This window comes from Rhipicephalus microplus, unplaced genomic scaffold (genome assembly GCF_043290135.1).
Source record: "Rhipicephalus microplus isolate Deutch F79 unplaced genomic scaffold, USDA_Rmic scaffold_15, whole genome shotgun sequence".
NCBI classification, from domain to species: Eukaryota; Metazoa; Arthropoda; class Arachnida; order Ixodida; family Ixodidae; genus Rhipicephalus; species Rhipicephalus microplus.
Genome location: NW_027464588.1, coordinates 7,325,565 through 7,353,102, shown reverse-complemented (window position 1 = coordinate 7,353,102; position 27,538 = coordinate 7,325,565). Strand labels below are relative to the sequence as shown.

Genomic DNA, 27,538 nt, shown 5'->3' with positions numbered 1-27,538 from the left:
TTAGGATGTTCATCGCTTTCAAACATTTCATTTTGACATATTTAATATGGGAAATAAACGTCAGCTTAGAATATAAAGTGGTTCCAGGAATTTATGCTCACTGCTCACAGAGAGTTGGTCTCCCTTGATCGTAACACTTGGTAGAGGCATTACCCCTCGTTTGTTGGAGAAAAGTATGCAAGTACTTTTCTTCGTGTTTATTTTAGAACCATTTTCGTCCGCCCATTTAGAGAATTTATTCATTCCAAGCTGCACTTGTCGTTTGCAGATAGACATATTGCATGATTTGAAACTCATCTGCACATCACCAACATACACGGAATAAAACATCGCACTTGGAATGACTGACTGCAGGGTGTTCATTTTTACAAGAAAGAGTGTGCAACTAAGCACGCCCCCTTGCGGAACACCAGTCTCTTGGGTAAAAGTTCTAGAAAGAGCATTTCCCACTTTTACGCGAAAGGTTCGGTTAGACAGACAACTTTTGATTGTGTTGAACATGTTCCCACAGATGCCCATGGTGACAAGATCGCGGAGAATCCCGAATCGCCATGTGGTGTCGTACGCCTTCTCTAAGTCTAGGAATACTGAAAGTACAAACTGCCTATGAATAAATGCATCTCTGATGTATGTCTCTATGCGAACAAGGTGGTCTGTTGTCGACCTCCCCTCTCTGAAACCACACTGAAGGGGGTCTAGTATACTGTTACTTTCTAAAAAGTGGATTAAGCGCCGCTTTATCATTTTGTCATATAGTTTGCATAGACAGCTTGTTAGCGTTATTGGCCTGTAGCAGGAAGCCAAGGACGGATCTTTGCCTTGTTTAAGTACTGGGATGACTATAGCTTCTTTCCAGGACAATAGAATATACCCAGCTGCCCACATGATATTAAAGAGAGTTAGGAGTGTTTTAGTGCTTCGGGGTGAAGGTACTTGACAATTTCGTATGTTATACGATCGACACCTGGCGCCGACTTGTTGCAGCGCGCAAGAGATGCCTTATGTTCAGCCAATGTAAATGGACAGTTGTAAGTCTCACTGGACAGACGTTTACATTTAAGGGGCTGCCGCTCTTCGCGTTCTTTGAATTTTAAGAACGTTTTTGTATAGTTTGATGCACTTGAGATGTATTCAAAGTGTTCGCCTAGGCAGTCCGCCTGCTCCTCTAGGCTCACCTAGGCTATTTACCAATGGTAGGGGGTGTGACTCCCGACCCATTAACTTGTTTACCCTATTCCAAACCTTTGTTTCGTCGGTGTAAGAATTGATACCAGAGATGTACATATTCCAACTTTCTTTCTTTGCAAGACGACGCGTTCTTGTAGCTTGTGACTGCACCTGTTTGAAATTGACGAGGTTTTCAGCCATTGGGTAACTTCGGAGTAATCTCCAAGCATTATTTTGACTATTTTGTGCTTTCCAACAATCGTCATTCCACCATGGGATGCGACGCTTATTAGTCATTCCGTTAGTTTGCTTAATACATTTCACTGCGCCGTCAATAATAAAATCTGTTAGGTATGCCACAGCATCGTCTATATTAAAATGACGATGCTGCAATGTCCTTCTCATCTAGCAATGTCCTTTTCATCTGAAAATGGGTTTTCTCGGAACAGTTCCCAGTTGGCTGACTTGGTGTTCCAACGAGGAAAGTCAGGCAAGCATGTATCTTCTTTAGTTAGCTTCCACATTATCGGGAAGTGGTCACTCCCAAAGGGGTTCTTGAGAAAAAACCACTCCATATAATGAATTAGTGTACTCGAGACAATACTCAGGTCTATAGAAGAGTATGTGTTGTTTGTAGTGCTATAATATGTTGATTCTTTTTTGTTAAGTAAACATGCACCTGACTAAAACAGAAAGTGTTCTATTAGGCGTCCTCGTGCATCCAAACGGGAGTCGTCCCATAGAGGATTATGTGCATTTAGATCACTAACGACTATATATGGCGGAGGAAGTTCATCAATGAAGCTTTGAAATTCTGTCTTCGAAAGTTGATAGCACGGAGGAATGTAAATAGAAGTAATTGTTAGTAGCTTCCCGAACAGCACTGTTCGGACAGCAACTGCCTCAAGAGAAGTTCGGAGGATTAATTGCTTACAGGCAACACCTTTATCAACTATTATAGTGACACCACCCGACGAGGCGGCAGCGTCGTCAAGGTCTTTGCGAAAGATGGCATATTGCGTTAGAAAGTTTGTTTGTGTGGACTTGAGATGTGTTTTCTGAACACACAGCACCTTTGGAGTATGTTTATTAAGGAGTTCTCTAATAACATAGAGGTTATGGAGAAGTCCTCTCACATTCCACTGTAAAATCTGCGTGTCCATTTTAGATGTGTTTTGTGCTGTGTGCTCAAGGATGGAAAATTAGCTCACGGACCCTTTTCAGGGGCCGCGACACGAGATTTTTCTTTTTTGGATCGGTCGACGGAGTCGCGCCGATCCTTAGGCGCTTGCTGCGCCCTCGCGCTCGGAGTTGTGTCCATTGCCTCTAGCGAGGCACTGGACAAGCGCTTGCGAGCGCTGCAGTTGTTTTGAGGCCCTCGCCTCTAAAGAGAAGGCCTTCGCGGCCCCCAGCCCGGAAATGGGTGGGTCCTTCTTCGATGGGGGAGCAGCACTGGCTGCAACCACCGAGGGTGCGGATGGCGTCACCGCCGGCTCACTACGCGTGTGCCAGGCAGCCGCCCGAGGCCGTCGTGGCGCTGCCCCCTGACGCGCCACTTCGGCAAAGCTGGTTTCTTGTAAGTAGGACACCTGCCTTCGTGCCTCCTTAAAGAAAATGTTTGGTTTTACTTTAATTGTGACAATTTACTTTTCTTTTTTCCAGCATGGGCATGACCGTGAGTATGCGGCATGCTCCCCATTACAGTTCGCACAGTGAAGAGAGTTTTCACAGGCTTCAGATGTGTGTTTTTCAGCACTGCATTTGGCGCAAATTAGGCGGCCTCGGCAGTTCTGTGAACTGTGGCTGAACCGCTAGCATTTGAAACATCGGAGAGGGTTTGGTATATATGGCATCACTCGAAGCTTGATATACCCAGCCTCAACGGAGTCGGGCAGCACACTAGAATTGAAGGTAAGTATTAAGTGCTTAGTGTGGACTTCTTTTCCATCACGCCTTATCCTAATTCACTTCACGTTGATGACATTCTGTTCGCTGAAACCCTCCAGGAGTTCAGCCTCCGTAAGCCGTAACAGGTCATCATCTGAAACAACGCCACGGGTGGTGTTCATGGTTCGGTGTGGGGTTGCTATTAATTTGTTATCTCCAAATTTCACTAGATTAGACAATTTTTGATACTGTTTCTGGTCGCGGAGCTCCAACAGGAGGTCACCACTTGTCATTCTCGATGCTTTATACCCTGGGCCAAAGATTTCTGTCAAAGACTTCGAAACAAGAAAAGGTGAAATTGTTCTCACTGGTTTGCCGGGTGTGTCAGCGTGGATAACGTGGAATCGGGGAAAGGATACTCTCTGGTGACCAAAAAACTGGAATACTTCTTCGGTGCGCCCTCTTTTCTGAGGGCGATCAGGGAGTGGGGGGAAGGAACTAGCCATTGGAAAAGGTTTATTTTCCACAGCGGTGCCAGTCACCCACCATGGAGTCCTACAAGGGGACGCTGCTGGGTCTGTAAGCACAGGACCTGCAACGCCAGCTGTACACCACCACTATAAACGAATATGGCATATCCAAGGTAGGATAGCCACACAGGGTTAACCCTTGCCGCCAGGAAACACGGAAGTCAATGGAAAAGAGTAGAGGACAGGAAAGATTTGAAGTAAGAGAAAAGACGAAGATGTGAGGGGGAGACAGGAAAAGGCGACTGCCGACAAACACCCCCGGATTGACCCAGGCGGGTCAATCCGGGGGTGCCTGTCTACGTGAAGCCAGGGCCAAAGGGGTATGTTGCCTTTTCCTGGGGGCCTTAAAGGTCCAATCACCCAGCGTCGGCTCAACCCCCAGGATCCCCTTTTCCCCGAACACGGCAAAGCCACGTGCGGCTAGGCGTGGGAGGGGGCCGAAACCCCCCCTCCCGTTAGCTCGGGTCCGTGGTGTCGCTACACACCAAACGCCTACTTGCGCAGGCGCCCCTGCGGGGGGCTATATCGTTGGTTCCACTCTGCCACCATATGTTGTATTTGGAGGAAAACATTGTCCACTAAACCCTGCTCAATATCAGGGGGCAGCCAACTTGATTTTCCGAAAGCCAAGAATTTGTCTTCAGGTTGATGTTGGACTGCAAAGCGTAATTTTATGCCCTTTTCTTTTCTGCACATTGTCGAAGCTTAGGACTTTGGAAAGCCGGTCTGTTCTCGGCAAGAATTTTATTACCATCTTTGAGATAATCAGGGTTAACAGTGGAGCTGCCTCAGACAAGCTGGACGACGTTTCAATAGGGGGACTTCTCTTTTCCGTTGTTTCCATCTGTCGGCTTCCATCTAACGTCTTTGAAGATTTCCCGTTTGAGATATGAAATTACTGCATTCGTATCTTCTCTGCCTGCCTTAGCAGCAACATGGCGCGTGCACTCCTTGACAACCAGAGATGCTTGCATTTTTAGCATGTCCTTACCTTCTTCATTTCGGCAAAGTCGAGGTGCAGTACCTCCAGAGGTACCTCAGAGTGTTTCGGCGTTATCGTTTATTGTGGACAAAACTTTCTTTGAAGACCCGGCATTCGTGGCACGTTTTAATGTAATACCCGCCTTCATGTTCGTCCACGTGAACCTTGCAGTTAGCTTCCTGTACGTTCTTCGAAATTCATCGTGCCCTCCAGATTTCGGGCTATTGTAGTAGAGCCTCAGAATGGTTTCCACTTCGGCATCAGCTACATGTACTATTCCATTTCTAAATATCAATTCAGTAGTTCCTTCCCACAGCCTTGCCAAGTTTACGTGCTCAACTGTCTTGTCTTGGGGAATGTGTGTTCTGGATATTGCATCCGCATCTTGGTGACTTTGTCCCGGACGATGAGCTACATCGAACTTGTGCTGTTGAATTTCGCTTATCTAACGCGCAATTCTCCCCTTTGGCTGTGCGAGAAGCCGCCGATAGGTGAAGGTCGGGCTGTCGGTGAACAGTTTAAATAAAACATCTCCCTTTCAAGTATGCTCTAAAATAACTCAAGGCCTTAGCAACCACTAGTTCTTTTTCTTTGATGTAATATTAATTTGGGTTTCGGTAAACGTATCTAAAAAATATCTGATCCCTTGTACTTGTCGAGTCATATCCTCTTTGTCATTTCTTTGGTAAAAAAAAAAATTGCCCGCAGCTTCACTCGGGGGAACACTGAGGAGGATGCGGAGCATATAATTGGTGAACGGGGTGTTAAAGTGCGACTTACTTGGGTCGATGGCTAAATTGGTTAACGTGGTTGTAGGAGGGGGTGTTAAATGAGTGAACACGTACACACGTATGCGAAAGGGCGGCGCTGGTTGAAGGGACGTCGATCATTGTGTTTGTGGATTCGTTGGAATTCATTTCACCGCGACCTTGGACGTCGACGCGCCGTACAAACCAACCGACGAGTGGCAACTGAGCGAGCGCCGACCTTGAGTATATATACAGCGGCGCGACGGCGCATGCGCTGTCAGCTGTCGAATGTTCTCGAAGGAGAAGCGCGCGCGCGGCACAGATGGCGACGGCGCGATGGCGCATGCGCTGTCAGCTGTCGAATGTTCTCGAAGGAGAAGCGGTGCGGACGGCGCACTACAAGGCGCGAGTATAAGATGCTTCCGCATCTAAAAACAGCCCCAGTTCCTTGATGGGAAGCATCGATTTAGAGTTTGAATACTAAGGTAAAATCTGAAACGTCAATACAGGGTCACAGGAAATGGTGGCCTTTAGCTTTACAAAGATAATTTCACATTTATCCGTCCGCAAGAACGGAACACCTTTTTATGTCAAGGTTACGAGGCAATTGGTCTTCTTGGCCTAGTCTGTTACAAATGCTCGGAAGTGCCCTGCAAGTCCTATAACCACAGGAATTGAAGAAACGTCGTGGGGCTCCGCATCAGATCTAATTCGCTGCATGCTTTATTCTTTGGTACTCTTCGTTTTGTCATCTACTCTCTGTTTGGCGCCTGTCTGAAAATACCACTGTTTGACAAAAGAACTCAGTTTTCTTCGCTGATTTTAGTCTTGCATCACTGAGTGCTTGCAATACTGCTGAAAAGTAAGATATATGGTCGTCTCTTGTCCTTGAATACACTACGGTATTGTCAACGTACACATCACAAAGCTTTCTATTAAAGTCTCCGAGTACACTGTTCATCATATTCTCAAAACAATGTACCGCAGTTCTTCCACCCGAACGGAAGTCGGTTGTATTCGAACAGGTCAAATGGTGTAACAAACACCGTGAACTTTTTCGTGTATTCCGTCAAGCGTACTTACCGGTATCCTTTCCTCAAATCAAATATAGAGGACTAGTCGCATCCACTGGTTCATCGATGATTTCGTCTATTTTTCGCATATGAAACGGGAACTGGTCGGTCTGGCGGTTGATAAGCTTGCAATCCGCGCATAAGTGAAGTAATTCATCTTATTTAGGCACGATCGTAATTGTTGAAGCAGACGACGATGTGAATGGTCTGATGATGCCCGCGTCCAGAAACCCTGAAATTCTTGCCTTAACCGGGATTTCATTTCATGGCTCGAAGTATATGTTTTTTTCTTTCTACGTTTTTGGCACGCAGTACGTTACTGTCGCACAGTCTTTCAAGTTGCTCAAGTCCTGTGGTTTTGGCCGCTGCGCGCAGTTCTTTCAAAATGCATTTTTGGCCTTTGAGAAGCGAGCGGCGGGTTTTCAAAGAAAAAGACAAACATCTCGGAGGCATTTGACTATACTCCAATTTTGTTTTATTGCGGAATATAATGCTGCAAAATGTTACCACTGGCCAAAAACGTATTTACCGGGCTCGTCGACCAAGTCATTAGCGCCAGCTAATAGACCAGACGCCACTGAGGGTACATAGAAGCAGCGCTCGTTAATCGTGGTAGAAAGTCCTCAGACGTAGGACGAAGTCTGGGTACTGCGAAATCCCACTAGGCGCCTTAAAAAGGGCTGGTGGTGTGTCCTATTTAGGCGTGCTAGCAGGCGCCTATCAATTTAGCGCACTAAGTGAACGAACGCGTCACCGGTTTTCTTAGTAGGCCTCTCTTGCTTAGAATTACCGGAAAGGGGAGCAATGCGGCGAAGCGGAATGATATATTTCGTTAGATTTTATACTAAATAAAATGAAATTGTGCTAAACAAAAGAGTTAGAACCAAAAAATTCACTAGATTTATTATCGGTCCTACACTTCTTACTACGAACAACTTCACATGCCGGCTGTAAAGCAAGATAGGTGAAAGCAAGAAGTTTTTATTCTTCTCTGCTGCTAGAGTAGTTACAACGCTGAGGAAAAAAATGAAAGAGAAGTCATAGATGTTCATGTTGGGCCTCTTTATAGGGCATCTTGTTGCATTTACTGAAAAGGAATTAGTAGAAAATGGCACCTGTATCAGAATTTATCACCTTTAACCGTGCTGGGGTGTAGTTAAGTGTTGCATGTTTAAGTATGACTACCTGCCACACGCACGGAAAAACTTTGTTTCTGTGTGTCGCAGATCGTTGGCCTTCAATACGAGTTAAATAATGATTGAGGTAGGTTATTTCGTTCTGAACTAGAAGTACTAATAAAAGGGAGAGTTAGAATGGTTGGTCCAATTTCATTTTTAAAAAGCTAAAAAGCTGAGAACCCAACTCGCTGTTTTGTTGATTACTTGATGCTCACAATTAAACTAATCTATCTCACTCATTATTGAACTAATATTGAAGGCTAGTTATCTGCGACCACACAGAAATAAAGTTTTTTTCCGTGAGTGTGGCACAGAAAACGTCACACGAGCGCTCGTGCCGTTAAGTCTTTTGATGTTTCGTTGTCTTGTGAGCCATGTCAAATGATAGCATATCGATATGAAGATCAAGTCAGAACTAAAAGATGACGCCTTGTTTACCAATTAAACAGCTTCAAGATACTCCTCGATCAAAAATGGTTCGTCCGCTTAAGTGATTTTATCGTCGTTTAAACATGTTGTGCTGCACAAAGCAAAATTGGCCGTGGCACTACTGTACTTACCTGAGAGCGGAGCGCCACCACGACGACGTACACACTGTCTTCACAGGTTAGAGCAACTGAGCTGACGGGATGAAGTTGGGTTGGCGGGGCGTTTGAGCTAGGAAAAATTCTTTGTGCTCTTTGCAGCTGTTTTCAGTGGCTAAGTTAGTCACAGAAAACCCGCCATTGCTTTCTGTCTAGCTAGTAATTTTTTTGCATATGCCTCGCATCGCTTGTGTTATCTGTAGACAATATCTCACAAGCACGGAATTCAGATCTGTGGCGCATTGCCCGAACACACTCATACTGCACGCCGACCGAGTCGGTTCATGTTGTTATTTAAGAAATGGCTGCTGTGGAGGCAGTGGAGTGCGCCTTGCTTGGAATGCTGAGTAACCTCACAAATTAGGATAAATGGGCAGCTGTCCGCAGCATATCGAAGGCACGCAAACGTCATGCAATATTTGTGAAGACTCATAGGTCTATTCAAGAAAAAGAGAGCAAGTGGACGATACCTAAGTTTTGCCTTGCGTCTATCAAAAAAAAAGTGGTTGGTGCGTGGCATGCATTTAAACAATCATTTTTATCGAGCCCATACTAAGCCTACAACTGCTGGTGAAAAACAAACAAAATAAAAAAACACTTCTGGGCAGCATCACATATGTAAAAATATCTGTTTCAAGTGCTCACCGTCTTTCTTATTGTTATTCGAATTGTGGCTTGGTCTGAGACTTAGCTCAACGTAAGTATATACGAGTAAGTATTGACCGCATTTAGCTTTTATGCGAACACGAAGTTCACTTCTTTTGGAAATGCCGGGTAATCAATCTTCGCCATGAACGTCACTGCCAGGAAAATGGGAGGAGCTGCACGTCGAGAGTCTTATTTCCGTAACATGAAAACGTGCCTGAAGATCAGCAGCAGTACTAAATAAAAACACTTTAACAATTGCATCAAATTCAGCAAAAGTATAGCTTGCTGATGCGTTTCCAATACAGAATAAAGATGCTTACGAGACTGGCGCATGCAACCTGACACATTAGGTGATGCATTCTCTACAGCATTTATTAGAGGATGTGGAAAGTGTACAAGTGTTTTTATGGAGACAACTCATGTCACGCCGAGGCAGTTTGTTTTTTTGAAAATTGTTTTCCAGTAGTGCTGTTACGTTCTCTGTGTGCGGTGCGTTTTTTAGAAACAAAATTATCCCCATTTCAATGTCCATTACCCTTAAACAGTGCTGTTATGGTCTCTGTGTGCGGTGCGTTTTATAAAAACAAAATTATCCCCATTTCAATGTTCATTACCCTTGAACAAGGCCACATACTTCCACTTGAAAACAAAGGGACTTTGATGAAAAGAGCGATCATGATAAAGACCCAAGGTGAAGTAGCTTAACGTACAGCAATAATTCGTCCTCAGTAGCACACATCATCATCATAGAAAATATCAACAGAAAAATCACACCTGCTCGCTGTGCAACTTTATACATAGGCCAGTAAGTACTGCGAAATTCTGAGCCTGGTATGCTACAGCGTACACCGAAAAATAGTATGCCATGCGTGACCTTTTACTGGTCTAAACCTGGAAGCATATGCTTTCTTAATACGAACAATAGTTCACTGTTTCGAGGCTTTAAGCATGCAACAACAGAGACAAGCACAAAACGATGTTACATATGTTTTCGTGTGCACCAACTGTTTCAGCCATAAAATAATAAAGATTTTCTACTATAATTATGCACCTAATAGCTCAAGTATTACCGCTACAAGTAACGATTTTAAGGCACATATTTCGACGCGATCCACCCTTATTTCAACCGATCTGTGTTCCGACAATTACGTATTTTAATCGTGACACCTACACAACAAGTATACAGTTGTGTAGGCGTCAACAAGTATACCGAAAGTGAATAAAGAGCTTACGGAAATGAAAGTTCATTCCGGAGTGTGAAAAAGGTGCTGTGGTGCATTGCTTGCGGATTCTATCTCGTTCTGAACCAGTGTTGTTACGCAGACACGGTACTGCGTCTTACACGGTCGATGAAAGGATTCCGCGTTTTCGCGATGTCTACAACAGCTGCTACAGTACTCCGTTATGAACTAAAAATACAGGCTGGCTGTTAAGCCGAAGCGACCAGATTTCCTCCGCGTGTTCTTTTTGATGGCGTTGCTGCACTAGGAAAACAAGATTTGTAGAGGCTGAACCAAGGCGTAGGTGCGCAGAACGTGGAATTCTAAGAGCCTGAGACACCCGCGAAAATATAGAGCTTGCTGAACTTTAGAAATATTTCAGGTGTTTTACGGCCACAACTTGCACCTAAAAATATATCCATTTCAAGGTGATGGTGTACCCACCGTATGGCTTTAGCGAACACTTCGTAACAGTGTTTTGAAAACATCGCATTCAAGAGAAACGAGAACTGCGAAATACAATATCTGTTTGCCACATTTCGCGTCACAGAGTAGGACTGAAAGTGACATCCTATACAGAATAATTGCATTCCGAAAAAAAGAAACACTAAAAACTATACAGGATGCATTAAACTTTTCTAGCATCTTTAAACATTGGAAAGCGTCGTAAGTACAGCACTGGGTATAAGGGTTGCGGTATCGATCCAAAAACAAGGCGCAGCGCAAAAGTCTAGGCGCCGCTTCAATTTAACTGAACTTTATTTAGCTGCCTTGTAGAGAAAAAATTTATGGCATGTTCACGGTTTTTCATGCGTTGTCATGCTTTGTTTGAGTGTTCACAAACTACTACGTCAGAATTTTCTTCCCGTAGAAGATGTCAAGTGCACATGTGTAAATAACAGATTGTGATGGATGTCTTTTGAGAACAGTTCTGCTGAAGACAAGTGTTTTGTCATATATATATTGGCCTTTAGGTTTACGTTGCACAATGAAGATTACCAGCGCAACGAAGCGCGAAGGCTGGCCAGTAATGTACTGCTTGCTTGTTCTCTGTTCTCCAATCAAGAAATAACCGACAACAAACAGTCCTTGCGAGAGGCGTCGTCTTGCATATCGTCTAATTCAGTCTGATGTACACAAAATATGGTAAGTTCAGAGAGCAGTTGATTGAGTTTACGACTGACATTTCAAGAAATGAAAAGGGCAGATATATCAACCAACATTAACAAAATCACCCATTACATCACACAATACATTGTTGCTGAATACCACCAAGTAACCAACGAATGCCTCTTCACTTGGACTGCCACAGACTATTCAAGGTTTTGTAATGAAACACTAGGACAGCAATGAAACATGACCCTTGAAATGCGTACAATTTTGAGTTATTTTAGGTGTGTTCGTGAGCAAAAGAGTCCACTGCTCAGAGACAAAGCACTTTGTAGGAGCGAAAAAGATTTTATAAAGTGAAGGTTTGATATCTCGAAACAGTCTTCCGAGCTCGTGAGTTCTGGGTCACCCTAGCTGGGAGGGTCCCTTATTGCAGGAATCCTCTGGGCGTGGCCACTTTTCTGGCGACGAGTGGTATTTCAATGCCTGTAGAGGACTCCATTGGAAATCTTGGCCTCCCACGTTTTGGAGAGGAGTCACTGTGTGTGGGCGTTACGGGATAGCAATTGCCATCTTCGTGGCGTCGTGAGACTTCTTGTGCCAGTGCGCATCGCACGTCATACGTCGGGCTCAAGTATCCATGAAGAGTCGGCTAGGTTCAATGTGGCAAGATACCGTGCGTGTACTTTTTACCTTTAAGTCTTCGAAATGCCGAGGTTTCATCTTTAATCAGCTTGGTGTGGTGTAGCTTTAACACCCTGCTTGCTAGGTGATGCCTATCAGTGCAAGTCAAGGATATTTCATATTAGATGGTTGATATTTCCTGCTGCACCACAGACTTTACACGCCGCACAGTCTGCCTTCGTGGGAGAAAACAATAACCAAAGCCAAGAAAAAAGCGCAGAATTTCCTCGACGTCGTCAATATAGAGGCCGGAGTTGCCATGAATGTAGTCTCGTCATCTTACGGGAGGTCTGTTTAACAGAGTTAGGCAGAGGCGACGTCCAGGCACCGAAAATGACATGCAACGCCTATCCTTGAAAACAGAATCGAGACGGCTTGCATTTCTTCATGTCATGTGCGAGCCACCTTATATGGGGAATTAATACCACTGATTCTGCGCTCCCCAGGTATAATCTCAAAAATGTAACTTTGTTGAATTTCCCATGTTGTCACAATTGAACATTTACTGTTTCATATTGTGACTGTCAAGAAACTTCTGTTAATTACGGTATATAAGACGTAAACAATGTACATTCATTCATTCATTCATTCATTCATTTATACATACATACATACATACATACTACATACATACATACATACATACATACATACATACATACATACATACATACATACATACATACATACATACATACATACATACATACATACATACATACATACATACATACATACTGCGTCTTCGTTCGGAATGCCACAATTAGTCACAACAAGAGTATTTGCTTCGGATTGAAACATAACACAGTATATCTATGGTGTCCCTCTGCACAACCTTTTTATCAGGATTGCATGAAGACTTGTAACAACATCCCACACGTACAATGACGCCATCTTGCAATGGTTTGAAGCTTACTCTAATAACCCACACGGCTATGCGCAGAAGTCTCATGTGTTTCCTTATTTAAGAACAGCAAACTCTACTGTTTTTTGCTTAGAAGTGAAGTTTAACGCTGCATTGCTCTTCCCGAGGTAGAAAACCTTAAAGCATGGGTTATAACAGCTCTCTCTTTCCTTTTTTTTTACCCTTGTGAGGTTGAAGTGTTTGTGCCTGTGAAACTGCAACACCCACAAACCTTTTTCTCTGCCCATAAATAGAACTTTGTCATCACAGGGCACTATTATTCAGCTGTGGAAAGCAAACACGCAACTGCTTGCTTATAACAACAAATAGGCGTTGATCTTAAGCTGACATCACTGATACGTCGCTTAAGCCTGCTTGATGAGGGATTACGGCGATAATTGGGAGAGTCGAAACGTTCATTTGCATCTACTTGTAAACCTGCACGTTTCGTGCAGGCCTGGCCTTTTTGCATGCCAATTCCAATATTTTGTACTCTCTTCGCTCTATTTCTTGTGCCTTAAAGACACCGTAGCTTAATGAGAAGCGCCAGACCTAGACGAAGCAAAGAGGAGAGGGGGGAGATGATCAACGATACCGCCACTTTATTTCATACCGGCAGGCACAGGCAAAGAGTGCAAAATGATTAGCATAATCTCTTTTATATTTCCATTTTTTGCCTCAGAGTGGCTAGTAGAACACAAATATAATATCAATGCAGTCATCACGTATTGAATCCTCATTTCGTTGCTGCCGCTCGCAAAGATATATGATTCTTTTGCTTTTAGTTGCCTTGAACTGGGTTATACTGCTGTATGTGTTTTTCTTACATTTTTTAATGTATTTTGTCTAGAATACCTTACTTTTTTTTCTTTTAGATAGGTATGATTTGTATTTTGTTTAAAGGCGCCTGACGACTATTTACACCGTCACGCATTTTTGTGCAACAAAACGTCCACCTTTTTATATCTTTGCTAACTACTAAAACACGCTGCAGAAAACTTGAGACTTTGTTTTATATTTCAAAAGTTCGTATATACTGATAATAAGAATGTATGGAAGGGTAAGGCAGGGCTAATGAAGCTGCAAGATCATGGTATAAACGAGAGCCAGAATGATAATATGTAGTATAATAACCTCTCAGATTCTTGATATCATTATGAAAGGTGCCGTAGTGGAGGAATATGGAAATTTTGGCCATCTGGTGTTCTCCAACGTGCACTACACCGCAGAGTACGCGGGCCTCTACCATTTCACCTCCTTCAAAATGCGACCCTTGTGGCCAACATAGAACTCGCGACCTTCCGGTCAGCAGCCAAGCTCTATTTACTATGGGGAATATTGCTACAAAATATTTTATTGGGGCATAATTCACGACTGGACTGCCACTGGTATTGCTACCTGTACGCGGAATCACATCTTCACCCATTGAAAGAAAGTAGCTTGGCTACTTTTTATTATTTCTTTTGACTATTGTCTATTTGTCTTGACTGCATTGACTAGTCTTTTCTTAATAAAATATTAGCCAACGGGAAGATTTACGTTCAAGTTTTCGCTAACACTGAAACGTTTAGCATGCCATAATGTCAGCACAGCGAAATGATGCAAAGAATGATGTTGGTTTTAGGTGCTTGGACACTTTGTCGTGTCTAATAACAAAGTGAGTGTTCGAGCTAGTCGGTACCCAACGATCAACTATTTGCAGCAAACATTCTTGAAAACTGACGAAAGAGACTCGGACGGGCACCTATCCCTGTTTGTTTTGTTAATTGTATAATAAATTCGGCGGAAAAAGCAGGCTAATTGGTACATGTTAAGAGCCACATTCAAAGGAGAGATAGTCACACAATAGATACGAAATGTAGAGCAATGTCGAATAAAATTAGAAAGTTTTTTAAAAAAACGATATCACAAACTTCAAGCAGGAAGAATGATACTGACAAAATCCCAACGAATGGAGAAAGAGAAAGATTTTCGTTGGATTTTGGACTGCTTTCTGTGTGCTTTAAATGCGAAACTTGATTTTTTCGTCGACGAATACTTCAGCGACGTTTTCCAATATTGGTTTTTCTGTTCAAAGTGCTAAATACTGCATAGGCTATCCTTGCAGAAAACGAACGAATCTCTAAATACTTACACAGCCATGTTATTTTAAGGGCTATCGTGAAAACTTTTTTAAGCTAATTTTATTCGATGATTGCTTCTTTTAAAGAGAAAAACAGAAAAAAATATTCCTTTATTCGCCTATAGAGCAACAAAATCGATCATGCCGCGTTTATAGCCTAAAGCTAAAACAAAGAAAGACATGCTTCGAATAACATATGACTAACGTTGACCAACCGTATATACTAATAATCAATCTGCGCACCTCAGTTCTTTCGACTCACGGTGCTTTCATAAAAAAAATTGGATGTTAAAACAAAAGCATGTACAATTGACTGTATGCTTTCTAGTATACGTGTAGGCAGCTGGTAGCGATATGCTGTATTTTAAAGGAAGTGTGTTCGAAATTTATCGAATGCTTCCTCAGTGATACACTGAAAAGAAAAAAAACTGAATAAAGTACCATAATGTAAATCATAACACGCAAGCCATAACAAACGAATTTCAATCCAAAACCCGAGCCGATGGGTTCACTTTTTTTTGCAACTCCTTTCAAGTGAAGCACGTGAGGCACGATGATGGCTGCGATGTTTCAACATTACCCTGTAGGCTTTCCTAGAACGAGTTGAGACGGGGCGGCGTATTTGCTCTAGCAAGCGGTCTGCAGCATGTGTTGCCGCTAGGCTGAGAGTTCTAAAGCTAAAGCAAAGACTGGGCAGCCGTCAGGCGTCCTTTATTTACTCCATGTTTCAAGTGCTGAAATATAACTGAGGAACAGGCAAACAAACGGATATACTACCCACGCCTCGATCCTCTCTGAGGCACAGAGTGTGAAATGTAAACATTTTAGGCGACAGAGAAAGTCTTACATTGGCACGTCGAAAGAGTAAATTGTCACTACATTTGCCGGTTCACTGCCTGGGGAAGTCTATCTTCAATATTTTTGTGGCGATCCTGTTTATTCTTCCACTAGATGGTAGTTTTGGCATAAATTTTGATTTGGGCCAATTGTGGACCCGTATGCGGGGCCATTCTACCACTGCTTGGTCAATGTCGGCATCGCAGAAGGGACGAAACATATTTCGAAAAGTCTGGCCACGTGATCGCGTACACAGGGTAAACTGTACAGTGGGTAAAATAAGCGTAAAGTAGGCAAAAACTATTGCCCTTAGCAAGCCATAGAAGAAACACATACATAAAACCTACTAAAAACACTATCCTAGAAACCGGGCTAACATATCCATGAATGGCCTTTGATTTGAGCTTCTTGCACGCATAAACAAAAAGAAAACCTTATGGCACGAAAAAAGAACGGTATATAATGTTCGAACACGCCATAATCTCTAAACGTCTTCATTGATGAAAATCTCATTGAAAGAACATATTCTTGTGTATGCTTTTAATGAAAACATTTCCATAATTCAACCTTTTGAGACAAGAAAAAAGCAGCCATAACGTGTTCTCTTTAGTCACCTCTAACATTTTGACTCGGAGCTTCGTATTTTGGTAGTCAAATGCACTTTTTCAGTAAAAGAGTTGACGTTACAGTTGTTAAGGTGTCATTTGCTCTCGATTTTGCATCGCTTTTTTTGAGGCGCAAACAACAGTGTCTTGCTATGGATATTTTGCTATATCTGCACCAATGGGTTACAAATTTCTGGTATGTTTATTCATGTGTCGTCTGTTTTAAATACATTCATATTCTCATTTGGCGCCGAAAATCTGAAAGATACGTTGTTCTTTGCTTTGTCAAGTATGGTTGGGGCGTTGTAGCCGTAACCCAATGAAGCTTCTTGATTGAATTTCTATGCGAGTGCGAGCAATACCAGTAGCTAATTATGTAGTCTGCCACGCTACTCACTTGAATGTAGCTTGATATTTGAAAAAATCCGTAAACAGGGTTGGTGTGCTCGTGCGGACGTTTGGTCAAGTTGCCATGTTTTCTTCAAGGATTGAAGAATAATTAGGAACACGAGCCCACTTCTCGAAACGACAGAACCAGCACCCAACCACCTGTTTACGCATTTGCTTTATCCACTACATCCGGACATTCACGAGAAATCAGCGTGGCCTGCATCGACTGTTGTTCAACGCAGTGAAATCATGATGGCCGTTAATCTAATACAATTAACAGGTTTTTCCAGCTTGTTAAGTGAATTACCACAATATCGACACAAACACATACGGCATATTTACTTCCATTCAGGCGTATATACAACAAAACCAGAAAAGACATATCGTACAAAGTCACCGGGAAGCACAAAACTAGCTCGCAAAGCAATAACTGAAAGTTTAAATTGTGTTAAAGAATAGGTAGTTCATCTGTAAGCAGAGAGGAGTCTACAACTTTCGCAAAGCAATAGCTAAACTATTGCAAAATTATGAAAGCGTTCTTATGAGTCCTTCCCGTTTTCATTACTCAAAATAGCTCGAGGAGATGCAGAAATGGGAATTTATTGTGCGTAACACATTTTATTTTTATTTATTTTATTTTTTTTATTTATTTACAGGTACCTTACAGGCCCTTGGTTAGGGCATTGAGTAAGGGGGGCTAACAAAGACATGTACAACAAGTAAAAGGGCGAAAGGTGCCAAAACGTAAGCTCAAGACATGAGTAACAAATAAACAAGAAATAAGTAAGTATAAATTGACAACATACATCGTTACCAAAAAACTAGAAAGATGCAGTTCATGGCACGCAGCAGTTAGGAAGTGTACAATACGTGTAAGTAAAATGGCACAGATTGTGGTATAATAAACTGGGAAAATCATGAAAGCACTTATAGGAAGTGTAAACAGTTCGTCCTAAGCAAACAAAAATAAAGCACAAAAAATAAGGGGACAATAAGCGGATTAGAAAAAAACTTTTTGCACAGCATTATGAATGTCATGTACATACAAGAACGAAACTGTGAACATGAAATTCTCAACCAAAATGTAAGACCAATTTGTTGCGGAAGGAAACAGGGTTAGTGTCAGATACCAAGTTATCGGGAAGATCATTCCACAACGTGATGGCACGAGGCAAAGCGGATGCGTTAAAAGAGTTCGTTTTGCCGTACATGCGCGAGAAACTAAGCCGGTTGTGTAGTCTAGTTGATAAATAGGAGGGTCGTTCAATTGGAAGTCTGGTCATTTTAGTGCTATTGACGTATTTATGAAAGAGGCATAAAAGAGAAATGTTGCGGCGAGTGGATAATAATTGAAGTGAATAATCCATTTTAAGTTGTGTTACGCTGCAGCAGAAATTATAATTACGAGAAATGAATCGGACTGCCCTATTTTGAACTGCCTTGATCATGTTGGTTAAGTAATTTTGGTGGGGGGACCAGATTGGTGAGGCAAATTCAAGTTGAGGTCGAACAAAAGTTTTGTAAGCTAGTTTTCGGACGTTAGCGGGGGAGGAATGTAAGTTACGGCGTAGGTATCCCAGTGATCTCGAGGCATTTGCGCAAATGTTAGTGATGTGAGAGGACCATGAAAGATTTTGTGTGAAGTGTAGGCCCAAATACTTGTATGTGGAAACATGCGAGAGGGGGTCATTATTTATACGGTATGAAAAAATGGAGGGGTCGTGCTTACGGCTAAATGAGATGGTTTTGCATTTTGATGCGTTTAGAACCATTTGCCACGTCTCACACCATTTCATAATTACATCAAGGTTTTTCTGTAGTGCATAATGATCGTTAACATTTTTGATAGGGTGGTAGATTATGCAGTCATCGGCAAATATTCGTATGAATGATGTACCGCCATCAGGCAAGTCGTTTATAAATATAAAAAATAGCAGCGGGGCGAGCACGCTGCCCTGTGGCACCCCGGAAGTTACATCGCATATTGACGACGAATCGTTATTGATGACAGTGAACTGTTTCCGGAGAGAAAGAAAATTTCGAACCCATGATAAGGTTAGCGAGTCTAATTGAAGAGCAGATAGCTTTGAGATTAGGCGGCAGTGGGGCACACGGTCAAACGCTTTCGAAAAGTCAAGAAAAATGCAGTCTATTTGGAGGTTATTATTCATGTTCGAGTGAAGGTCATTCGTGAATTCTAGCAGTTGTGTCTCGCATGACCAACCTTTCCTAAACCCATGTTGATTGCGGAAAAAGAACTGGTTAGACTCAAGATGGTCCTAAATGTGCGAAGCGATAATGTGTTCTAATAGCTTGCAGCAAATTGATGTAAGTGAGATTGGACGGTAATTTTGGGGAAGGTGTTGGTCTCCAGACTTGAACAATGGGGTAACTTTTGCAACTTTCCAGTCGTCAGGTATCTGCCCGGACTCTAAAGATTGTTGAAAAATATTGCACAGAATGTTACTGGTAATGGAAATTGTGTTTTTTAGTACTTTTGAGTTTATATTATCAGCCCCAGTGGAGCTAGACAGCTTCAGCTTAGTTATCTGACATTCTATACCTTTAGCTGTAATTTCGATAGGTTTCATGTACTGGTAATCATAATCGGGCACGTTAGGTAATTTGGATTGATCTTCCCGAGTAAACATTGAGGCAAAAAAAGAGTTAAAAGCAGAACAACACTGGCTGTTAGAAAGAGGTTCGTGATTCTCATCATGTAAGGTAATGTGATTAGCATTCCGATTGCGGGATATTTCACGCCAGAATTTTTTTGGGTTTGTTTTTAGGAGGGAGCCCAGGTCTGTTGAAAAATATTTAAGTTTAGCCTGACACCTCAAATAAGACAAAGACCTGTCCTTTATTTATGTCTATATATTGTAAAAATCAACTAGCATTTTTTCATTGCAATAACTTTTCTGCTTACATTAAAATGAATAGGGCCCTGGAGAATACATAATGCAAGAGCAACACCCCAAAATGTTTTTCTTTTTTTGAGTTTTGCATTGCGCTGTTATTATATAAGATGCGATCGCCTACTTTATTAAGCAGGCAGTCGAGCTTTTATTCCAAGCAAATTATGTTCATCATTTGTTTTTAAACTAACTATTTGCAGCCTCCTTCCTTCTTTTTTCTGGTCAAAAGAACTTCAGTGTTATTCGGTTCATATCCACCTCGGTAGTCTTGTGGTTATGGTGTTTGAGTGCTGACGCGAAGGTTGCGAGATGAAACGCCAGCAATCGCGGCTACGTTCAGATGAGAGCGGAGTGGTAGAGGTCTTTGTACTTCAATATATGTGCATGGTAAAGCATTCAAGATGGACAAAATTCAATGAATTTCTTCGCTACGGCATTTCTGATAATAATGTAATCTTTGAATGCGAAGCCCCAACAATCATTATGATTGTTTTGTGCACAGGTGTCGTGTACGACCATGCCGGCTCATCTGAAGAAGAGCAGCTCCTGTGGCAAATGCTCGGCCGAGTCAACCTGAACGCCAGCGACGATGGAGAGAAGCCAAAGTCAATGGCTGGTAATACAGGCACCCACGAGTTGGCTGACTTTTCTAGCAGAGCACCACACCTCAGCCTGGCAATTGAGAGACTCGACCCGGAAGACACCTTTCAATCGGCAAAGAAAGGTGAATGCCCGTAGCATCACTATGTTTGCCGAAATAATAGGCTAAATAGCCTGCCGCTAGTTTTACCATACAATGCATGTTTATATTTCATAAGAGGCGTGTCGAATGAACCAAGAGCGAGGAATAAAGTCAAAGCAATCGCATATACGTTGTCTATGTGCAGATACATTTCATTAAGATAGAATAAACAATACTTTTGTACGCACATTTCATGTCTGCACGTCAATATCTGCACAGCACGTGATTCACCGATTGTCTTCGTCCATTTATGGACACTCTTAACTGTTTTAGTATGTCCCATGCAAGGAACGTTGTAAGACTTACCATTTGGAAATACAAGTTATTGTGTTGCTATAACTGACACAACTCTTGCTTGTAGTTGAATGAATGGACTTTATTTAAAGTGCGGCAGTTTTACCGGGCGAGGTGGGGGAAGAGGGGATAAACCCCTGTCCCTTCCCACTCTCGGTTGATTATGATGGCAGTACCTCAGGTGACCGCTCGAAGTACTTGCGCCCTGGCGGTATCTTCAGCTTGCCAGACGGCCCAAAGCTGGTCGGCCAGCTCGTCGCTGGTGAGGGCCGCCTCCCAGCGGCAGCGAAGCTGATGCCGCCGATCAGCAACAGTGACCGCAGTCACGGCGGAGGCCAGCCCCTGCTCTCGCGCGGTGGTGGCAGCAGCGATTGGCCTCGGATTTCGTCCCTGCCTGACATGCGTCGTGAAGTGAGCGGCAGCAGTGACGTTAACTTTTTCAGCCCACTCCCAAAGCATGTGCTGCAGTGTGGCCCTTTCCCCGCATGCTTTACACGCGTCCGTCGGGTATAGATGAGGATAACATAGGCGTGGGATCACCGGGCTGGGGTAAGTATTTGTTTGTAATAACCTCAGAGCTACGGCCTGTTATTTGTCCAATTTATTGTAAGGTGTTGGGTATTTGTAGGTAAAATTTGACAAAAGATACGTGTGTATTTTATACGAAAGTTTGCGAGGTGCAAGAAAATTTTAGTGCATTTACATAAACGTTTTGCACAGGTAAGCCATTTAACAAGCTTTCTGGCTGTGCTTAAAATAAATGTCATAAAGGTTGTTAATAAAAACCTAAATTTTAGAACTTCGTTCATGGTTTTTGTGCGTAAAAGGAAGGCTTGACGCCAAAATCACTTCACTTGTTCTTCTGAAAAAAATTCGGAAGAAACACTCTGAGTTTGACGTCTCTGCCTACTTGCATAGAACAGCATGAACTCCGTGACGCACAATTAGTAATGTGTTTATTTTTTTCAGTTGGCGTCAATAGCGGTGTTGCGGGAAAATATTATTTCATTGGAATGTGGAGCAAAGTTAACCCGACTCAATCGGAAAAAATTGCGGGAAGTTCAAGTGCAGTTGGGTGCCATGGGACATAGGGTGATGCAGCATCAATGAAAGTAAACAATTGTACAACTTTATTTTTTTCTTTCTTTATTCTTTATTCATACATATCCCCGCTTTGCCAGAGGCGTTACAGCAGGGGGGTTACAAAGTTGAAAAAAATACATCTTCATTAACACTGCACACTTGCTCAGATGTCAAACAATTCCATTCGTTAATAGTTTTAACAAAAAACGAGTTTGAATACAGGTTCGTCCTGGCCCGGCACGGCTTTATTTTGTGTATGTGGTCTGTACGTTGAGATATGTAATCTGGTCTTTTTAAGTAAGTGTCGCTGTCTAGTCCCGTTTTTTTATGAAATATCTGGTATAAAAGCTTCAAACGCAATTTTTTGCGACGGGACGACAGTAACTCCCAGTTTAACTCCTTTTTCATTTCGGTACAACTCTGCTTTTGTCCGTACCGACCCAAAACAAACCTGGCTGCTCTGTTTTGTATTTTTTTCTAATTTATTTATCAAACCTGTTTGTGTTGGGTCCCAAAGAGTACAGGCATACTCCAAGATTGGACGAATACAAGTGAGGTAGGCCGTGCTTCTAAGGTTAGGATCTGCACATCTCAAATTCCTTTGAATATAATTCAACGCTATCGCGGCTTTGGAAACCACATAATCCACATGTGCATTCCAGGAACAATCATGCGACAGCAATACACCCAAATATTTGTACGAGTATTTTTTATCTAATTTATTTCCTCCTAGACAAAAATTTGCATCAAATATTTTTTTCTTCTTTGTAAAACACACATGAACGCACTTATTTGTGTTTAACTTCATTTGCCACTTAAGGCACCATTGATGAATACGTGCAAGATCAGCCTGCAATTCAAGGACATCATGTTCTTTCTGAATTTTTCTGTAGACTACGCAATCATCAGCAAAGAGCCGTATACTTGAGCTTATATCTTTGTTAATGTCATTTATAAAAATTATGAATAGCAGAGGCCCCAATACAGATCCCTGGGGGACGCCCGACGTGACCTCTAGAAATTCCGACTTAGTACCATTCAGGACAACACATTGGCGGCGTTGTGACAGGTAATTCTCTATCCAATTAAAAATTCTTTCATCTATATTAAATATTCGTAATTTTTCGAGGAGCAGAGGATGCGAAACAGTGTCGAAAGCTTTACTGAAGTCTAAAAAGATGCAGTCTGTTTGCCCACCTAGATCAATTTCAGATACTAGATCGTTGTAGAACTCGAGAAGCTGGGTCGTACAGGAAAAGCCCTTACGAAAACCGTGTTGAGTCTTTGTTAACAAATCGTAATCTAATAAATGCTTCATTAGAGCCTTATATATTACATGTTCAATGATTTTACATGATATCGAGGTAAGCGAAATAGGTCTATAATTCGTGACGTCTTTTTTAGGACCTCCTTTGTGGATCGGGACTACATTTGCCACTTTCCAGTCTTGTGGCAACTGGCCAGTACTTAGTGATTTTTCAAAGATCAGGTAAAGGTAGAGCGAAATGGGGTTAACGCACTGTTTTAAAACTCTTGGAGAGACACCGTCAGGGCCGATAGCTTTACTGTCGTCGAGATTCCTGAGCAAGGCCTCAATACCGCTGACACTAATTTCAAGAGGTTCCATGAGAGGAACACTGCTACTTGGCAAGGGTGAGCTCAATGCAGATTTAGGAAGAAAAATGGATTGGAAGTAGTTATTTAGGCACGTGGCTTTATCCGTATCATTGGAAAGAGTGCGTCCATCGAAAATAAGTTCATTTATTCCAACCGGATCAGACCCACATCCCTTTAGATATTGCCAGAAAGGTTTAGGATTTGTACTCATATTTTCATTCAATCGTTTAAAAAAATGCTGCTTTGCATTTACTGATTCTTCTTTATATTCACGTGTTAGCTCCTGTAGCTTCTTATAATGAACTTTACCTTTCATTTTTTTGTATTTTTTGAATACCCGTCTTCGTTTCTTAATTAGTTTCAGGATACTGTAAGTCACCCACGGTTTTTTACGTTTCTTAAGCTTAGCCGAATCCATACTTGGTATGTACTGCTCTGAGAGTTCGAGTATCTTATTTTTAAATGTGTTCCACAAATACTCTACACTGTGTTCCTCTACCAAGCATTCAAATACAGGCAAATAATCAAGAAGCCTTGCGGAAATTGACGGATAGTCGCCTTTATCAAAAAAGAACAACTTTCTTCTGATACTCTTCGTGATTTTTTGAATTTTTGTTGTAACACCTGCTACTACAACCTGATGGTCACTAATGCCTGGAATGATATCAACGTTACTTACTAAATTAGGGGAGTTACAAAAGAGAAGATCAAGGGTATGCTTAAGTCTTGTGGGTTCTAAAACGTACTGTATCAACCCAAAAGTGTCAACAATGTTCTTCATTTCTAGGTTATTACGGCTGGCATGCAGCACCTCGCATGAGTGACTTCGCCATTTTAGATCGGGTAAATTAAAATCACCTGCTAATAATATCGTACGGTCAGACGCCTGTGAAACGATGTCACCTAATAATTGCAAAATACTGGAGTTCGCGGCGGGCGGTCGATAAAACGTCCCAGCTACAAAAGAAAAATTGTTACTGACTGTAACAGTACTCCAGAAAGATTCGACAGCGTCATTACCGATATCAAGATTAGTGGATGAAAGGGACGAGTGAACTAACAAGAAAACACCACCCCCATGACTCGGCCTATCTTTACGGTAGGCAGTATAATTGTTAGGAAACACTTCATGATCAGAGATGGATGGGTTGAGCCAAGATTCTGTACCGAACACGACATCGGCCCCCACGGTATCAAGCAAGCCAGCGAATTCGTCTATTTTGTTTATTACACTTCGGCAATTCACTACTGCAATAATTAAATCACGATGAACGCAGATGGTACAATTTTCCTGTCATCGTTTAGACAAGGCAACGACTTCTTCCTTTTCATCATCCCAAGTAAATGCTCTGCCGTTTATAATCAGTTTATCGGCTTTTAGCTTAACCAGGTTTTTCTTATCCGCCCTTTTCGCTTTACCATATTCCCAAAGCTTCTTTCGTACAGTGCGCGTTTCGAATGAATAATCCTGCTCAATGCTGTACTGTGTACCTTTCAAATTCTTGGCTTTTTTAAGGACGACCTCTTTTTCCTTATCAGATGAAAAGTTCACAATAATTGGCCTTTTTTTCCGTTCATTAAAACGACCTACGCGATGTGCCCTTTGAACTGATGTCAGTTCGTATCCGAGTTGGGCAGTGCAGATGCCCTTAACGAGGGCCTCAGACTGTTCCCAAGTTTCATGCTGGTCATTATCGTCTATCCCGTAAAACACAAGGTTCATTCTACGGCTTCTGTTTTCGAGGTCGATATTTTTCTTTTGAAGAATTCGCATCTGATGAGTTAGATTCTTTATTACAGTGGCTTGCTCATGTACCAATTTCATGACGCTTTCTATATGGCCCTCGGTCATCTCTAGCTTGCTCTTTATTTCAGCTATGTTAGTATCACTGTTAGTTATCCTAGTATCAATATTTTCTAACTTACTCATAATAGTATCCTGCAACTTCTTCAAATAATCCATTTCACCTTTATCGAAAGGCCCAGGATTGAGCTCAATGTCTCCAGAAAGTAGTAGAAGAAGAGCAACATATAGCACTCGGTTCACAATAAAGCGAAAACGCTTCCCATTAACTCCAGTGCACACTCGCACCGTGGTGCTCGCGACACATGCCTTTGTGGGAGGAGCCGGCAACGCTAAAAGTGCTTTAGGAATTTCAAGCATACGAACAGCACTAACCTGCAAGAGCAGAAGTGTTTTGAGCTTCATGTCGGCAAGCGTGCCGGCTCCAATTCCCACGCAGCCAAGGTGTCGCGCAAATATATACGCCAGTTCTGGGTCACATGATGTTCCACACATGCAGCGACTGTCGCCGTCGTAATCGCTCACGCAAGCGGCCCAACAAGGATCACAGCACTCCTCGTCCAGCGATGAAGATGCTCGAGCTGATGACGCTTTGCGTGATGTATCCGCAGATGGGATGGCAGAACACACGTGTACCGTATGCCCGCCGAACGGCTGATGCGCAGTTTCCGTCCAAAAGACCGCAAAAACCTGCAAGAGCAGAAGTGTTTTGAGCTTCATGTCGGCAAGCGTGCCGGCTCCAATTCCCACGCAGCCAAGGTGTCGCGCAAATATATACGCCAGTTCTGGGTCACATGATGTTCCACACATGCAGCGACTGTCGCCGTCGTAATCGCTCACGCAAGCGGCCCAACAAGGATCACAGCACTCCTCGTCCAGCGATGAAGATGCTCGAGCTGATGACGCTTTGCGTGATGTATCCGCAGATGGGATGGCAGAACACACGTGTACCGTATGCCCGCCGAACGGCTGATGCGCAGTTTCCGTCCAAAAGACCGCAAAAACCTGCAAGAGCAGAAGTGTTTTGAGCTTCATGTCGGCAAGCGTGCCGGCTCCAATTTTTACTTCAACTTTATAAAAATCATAAAATAACGTAATATTTTAGGCGGTGCTAATTGTCATTGCATTGTCAAGGAATTTTCTTTATTTTTAAATACTTTATACTATATTTAGAGGGCATCATTGAAGGGCTTGTTAACCGCCGCAAGTTCAAAGGCGAAAAAGTAGTGTCTTTCTCGCCTTAACTACACTACCCACAAGCGCTACCTCTCTTCGCCACTCATTTTTTGTAAAACACGCGCAAAGTTGGCACTAAGTGTTTAGCCGGTTATGATTTCGCGCCTCTCGGCCACACGCTACTGCCTGTGCTTGTGCTGTCGTAAACGCAGAACACGAAGTGAAATCAGTTCTTCACGCGTGATAGTCATACATTACAAAGAAAAAAGACCATGTCACTGCTTCGTAAAGCCTTGTATGAAACAATTCACAGCAGATATGTCACCTATATTAAACAATTGAGAGCTTATTTCGCCCTGACGTCACGTGATCAAACTGCAAGGTCGCGAACTGTGCCGCGAAAAAGATAAACTACGTGAGATAATACGAAGCTGGTTTATTGTTTTCTTAGAGGTGGTTCAGGGGTCCTCTAATATAGTCTCAGTACAAAAATAGGGGTATATCTGACTTCATATATAAAGTGTTCTCTATATAATGCATAAAGTTTTTCGTGTGTTTATTATGACTACAATAATGAAACAAACGTAAGCGTTTACGGTGCAATTGTTCGTCTTCCCTTGGGCATACTATTATTTGTAATAATCGCCATCGTGTTTTCTAGCGATATGTTCGGTGTTTGGTTCGCGCGTCAGTGCTGTATTTACAACAATCGTTTTGTCATACCTTACGTCGTCTCACAAGTGGTGGAGATGCTAGGATCGTAAGTAGGGGCTGTAAAATCAAAATGAGGAAACATTTGCTGACGTGAGGCGTCGCTTCAGGATCGAGAAAGCAGCTTCACATATGGAATTATTCCTACGGTGTGCGCAAGTAATTTTCCACACCAATGAAAAGGAAGCTGCTAGTCAGTCGAATCGATTTAGACATGTGTATTGTATATAACCATCCACTCTTTCGGAGAGCTTAAGCATAAAAGGACACTAAATGCAACTATTAAGTCGACGTTGATTGTTGAAATGGTGGTCTAGAAACCTCGCAGTGTTACTTTCGTGAAAGGAAGGGCCTATTTTGAAATAACATCACGTTTTAGTGCTCCACCTCGGGTTAGCACACTTCAAATTACCCGCTTCAAGAAGCGAACCGACCGGACAATCTTACGTCACTGTTGCCGTGCACAACGTTGCTCGTCTTTAGTGCGCTAGTAGAAGCATACCGAAAGAAGCGGGAACAACAGCTG

At 42.5% G+C, this 27,538-nt stretch overlaps 1 protein-coding gene across 1 annotated transcript in view; it reads left to right on the top strand.

Moving 5' to 3' along the window:
* Positions 1 to 20,323, top strand: part of LOC142784748 (tetraspanin-33-like) — a 71,082-nt gene extending 50,759 nt beyond the window's left edge. The window contains exon 5 of the mRNA XM_075883248.1: positions 20,088 to 20,323. Within this exon, the coding sequence (XP_075739363.1) occupies positions 20,088 to 20,323 (236 nt within the window). The remainder of the gene's footprint in view (positions 1 to 20,087) is intronic.
* Positions 20,324 to 27,538: the final 7,215 nt, after the last annotated feature.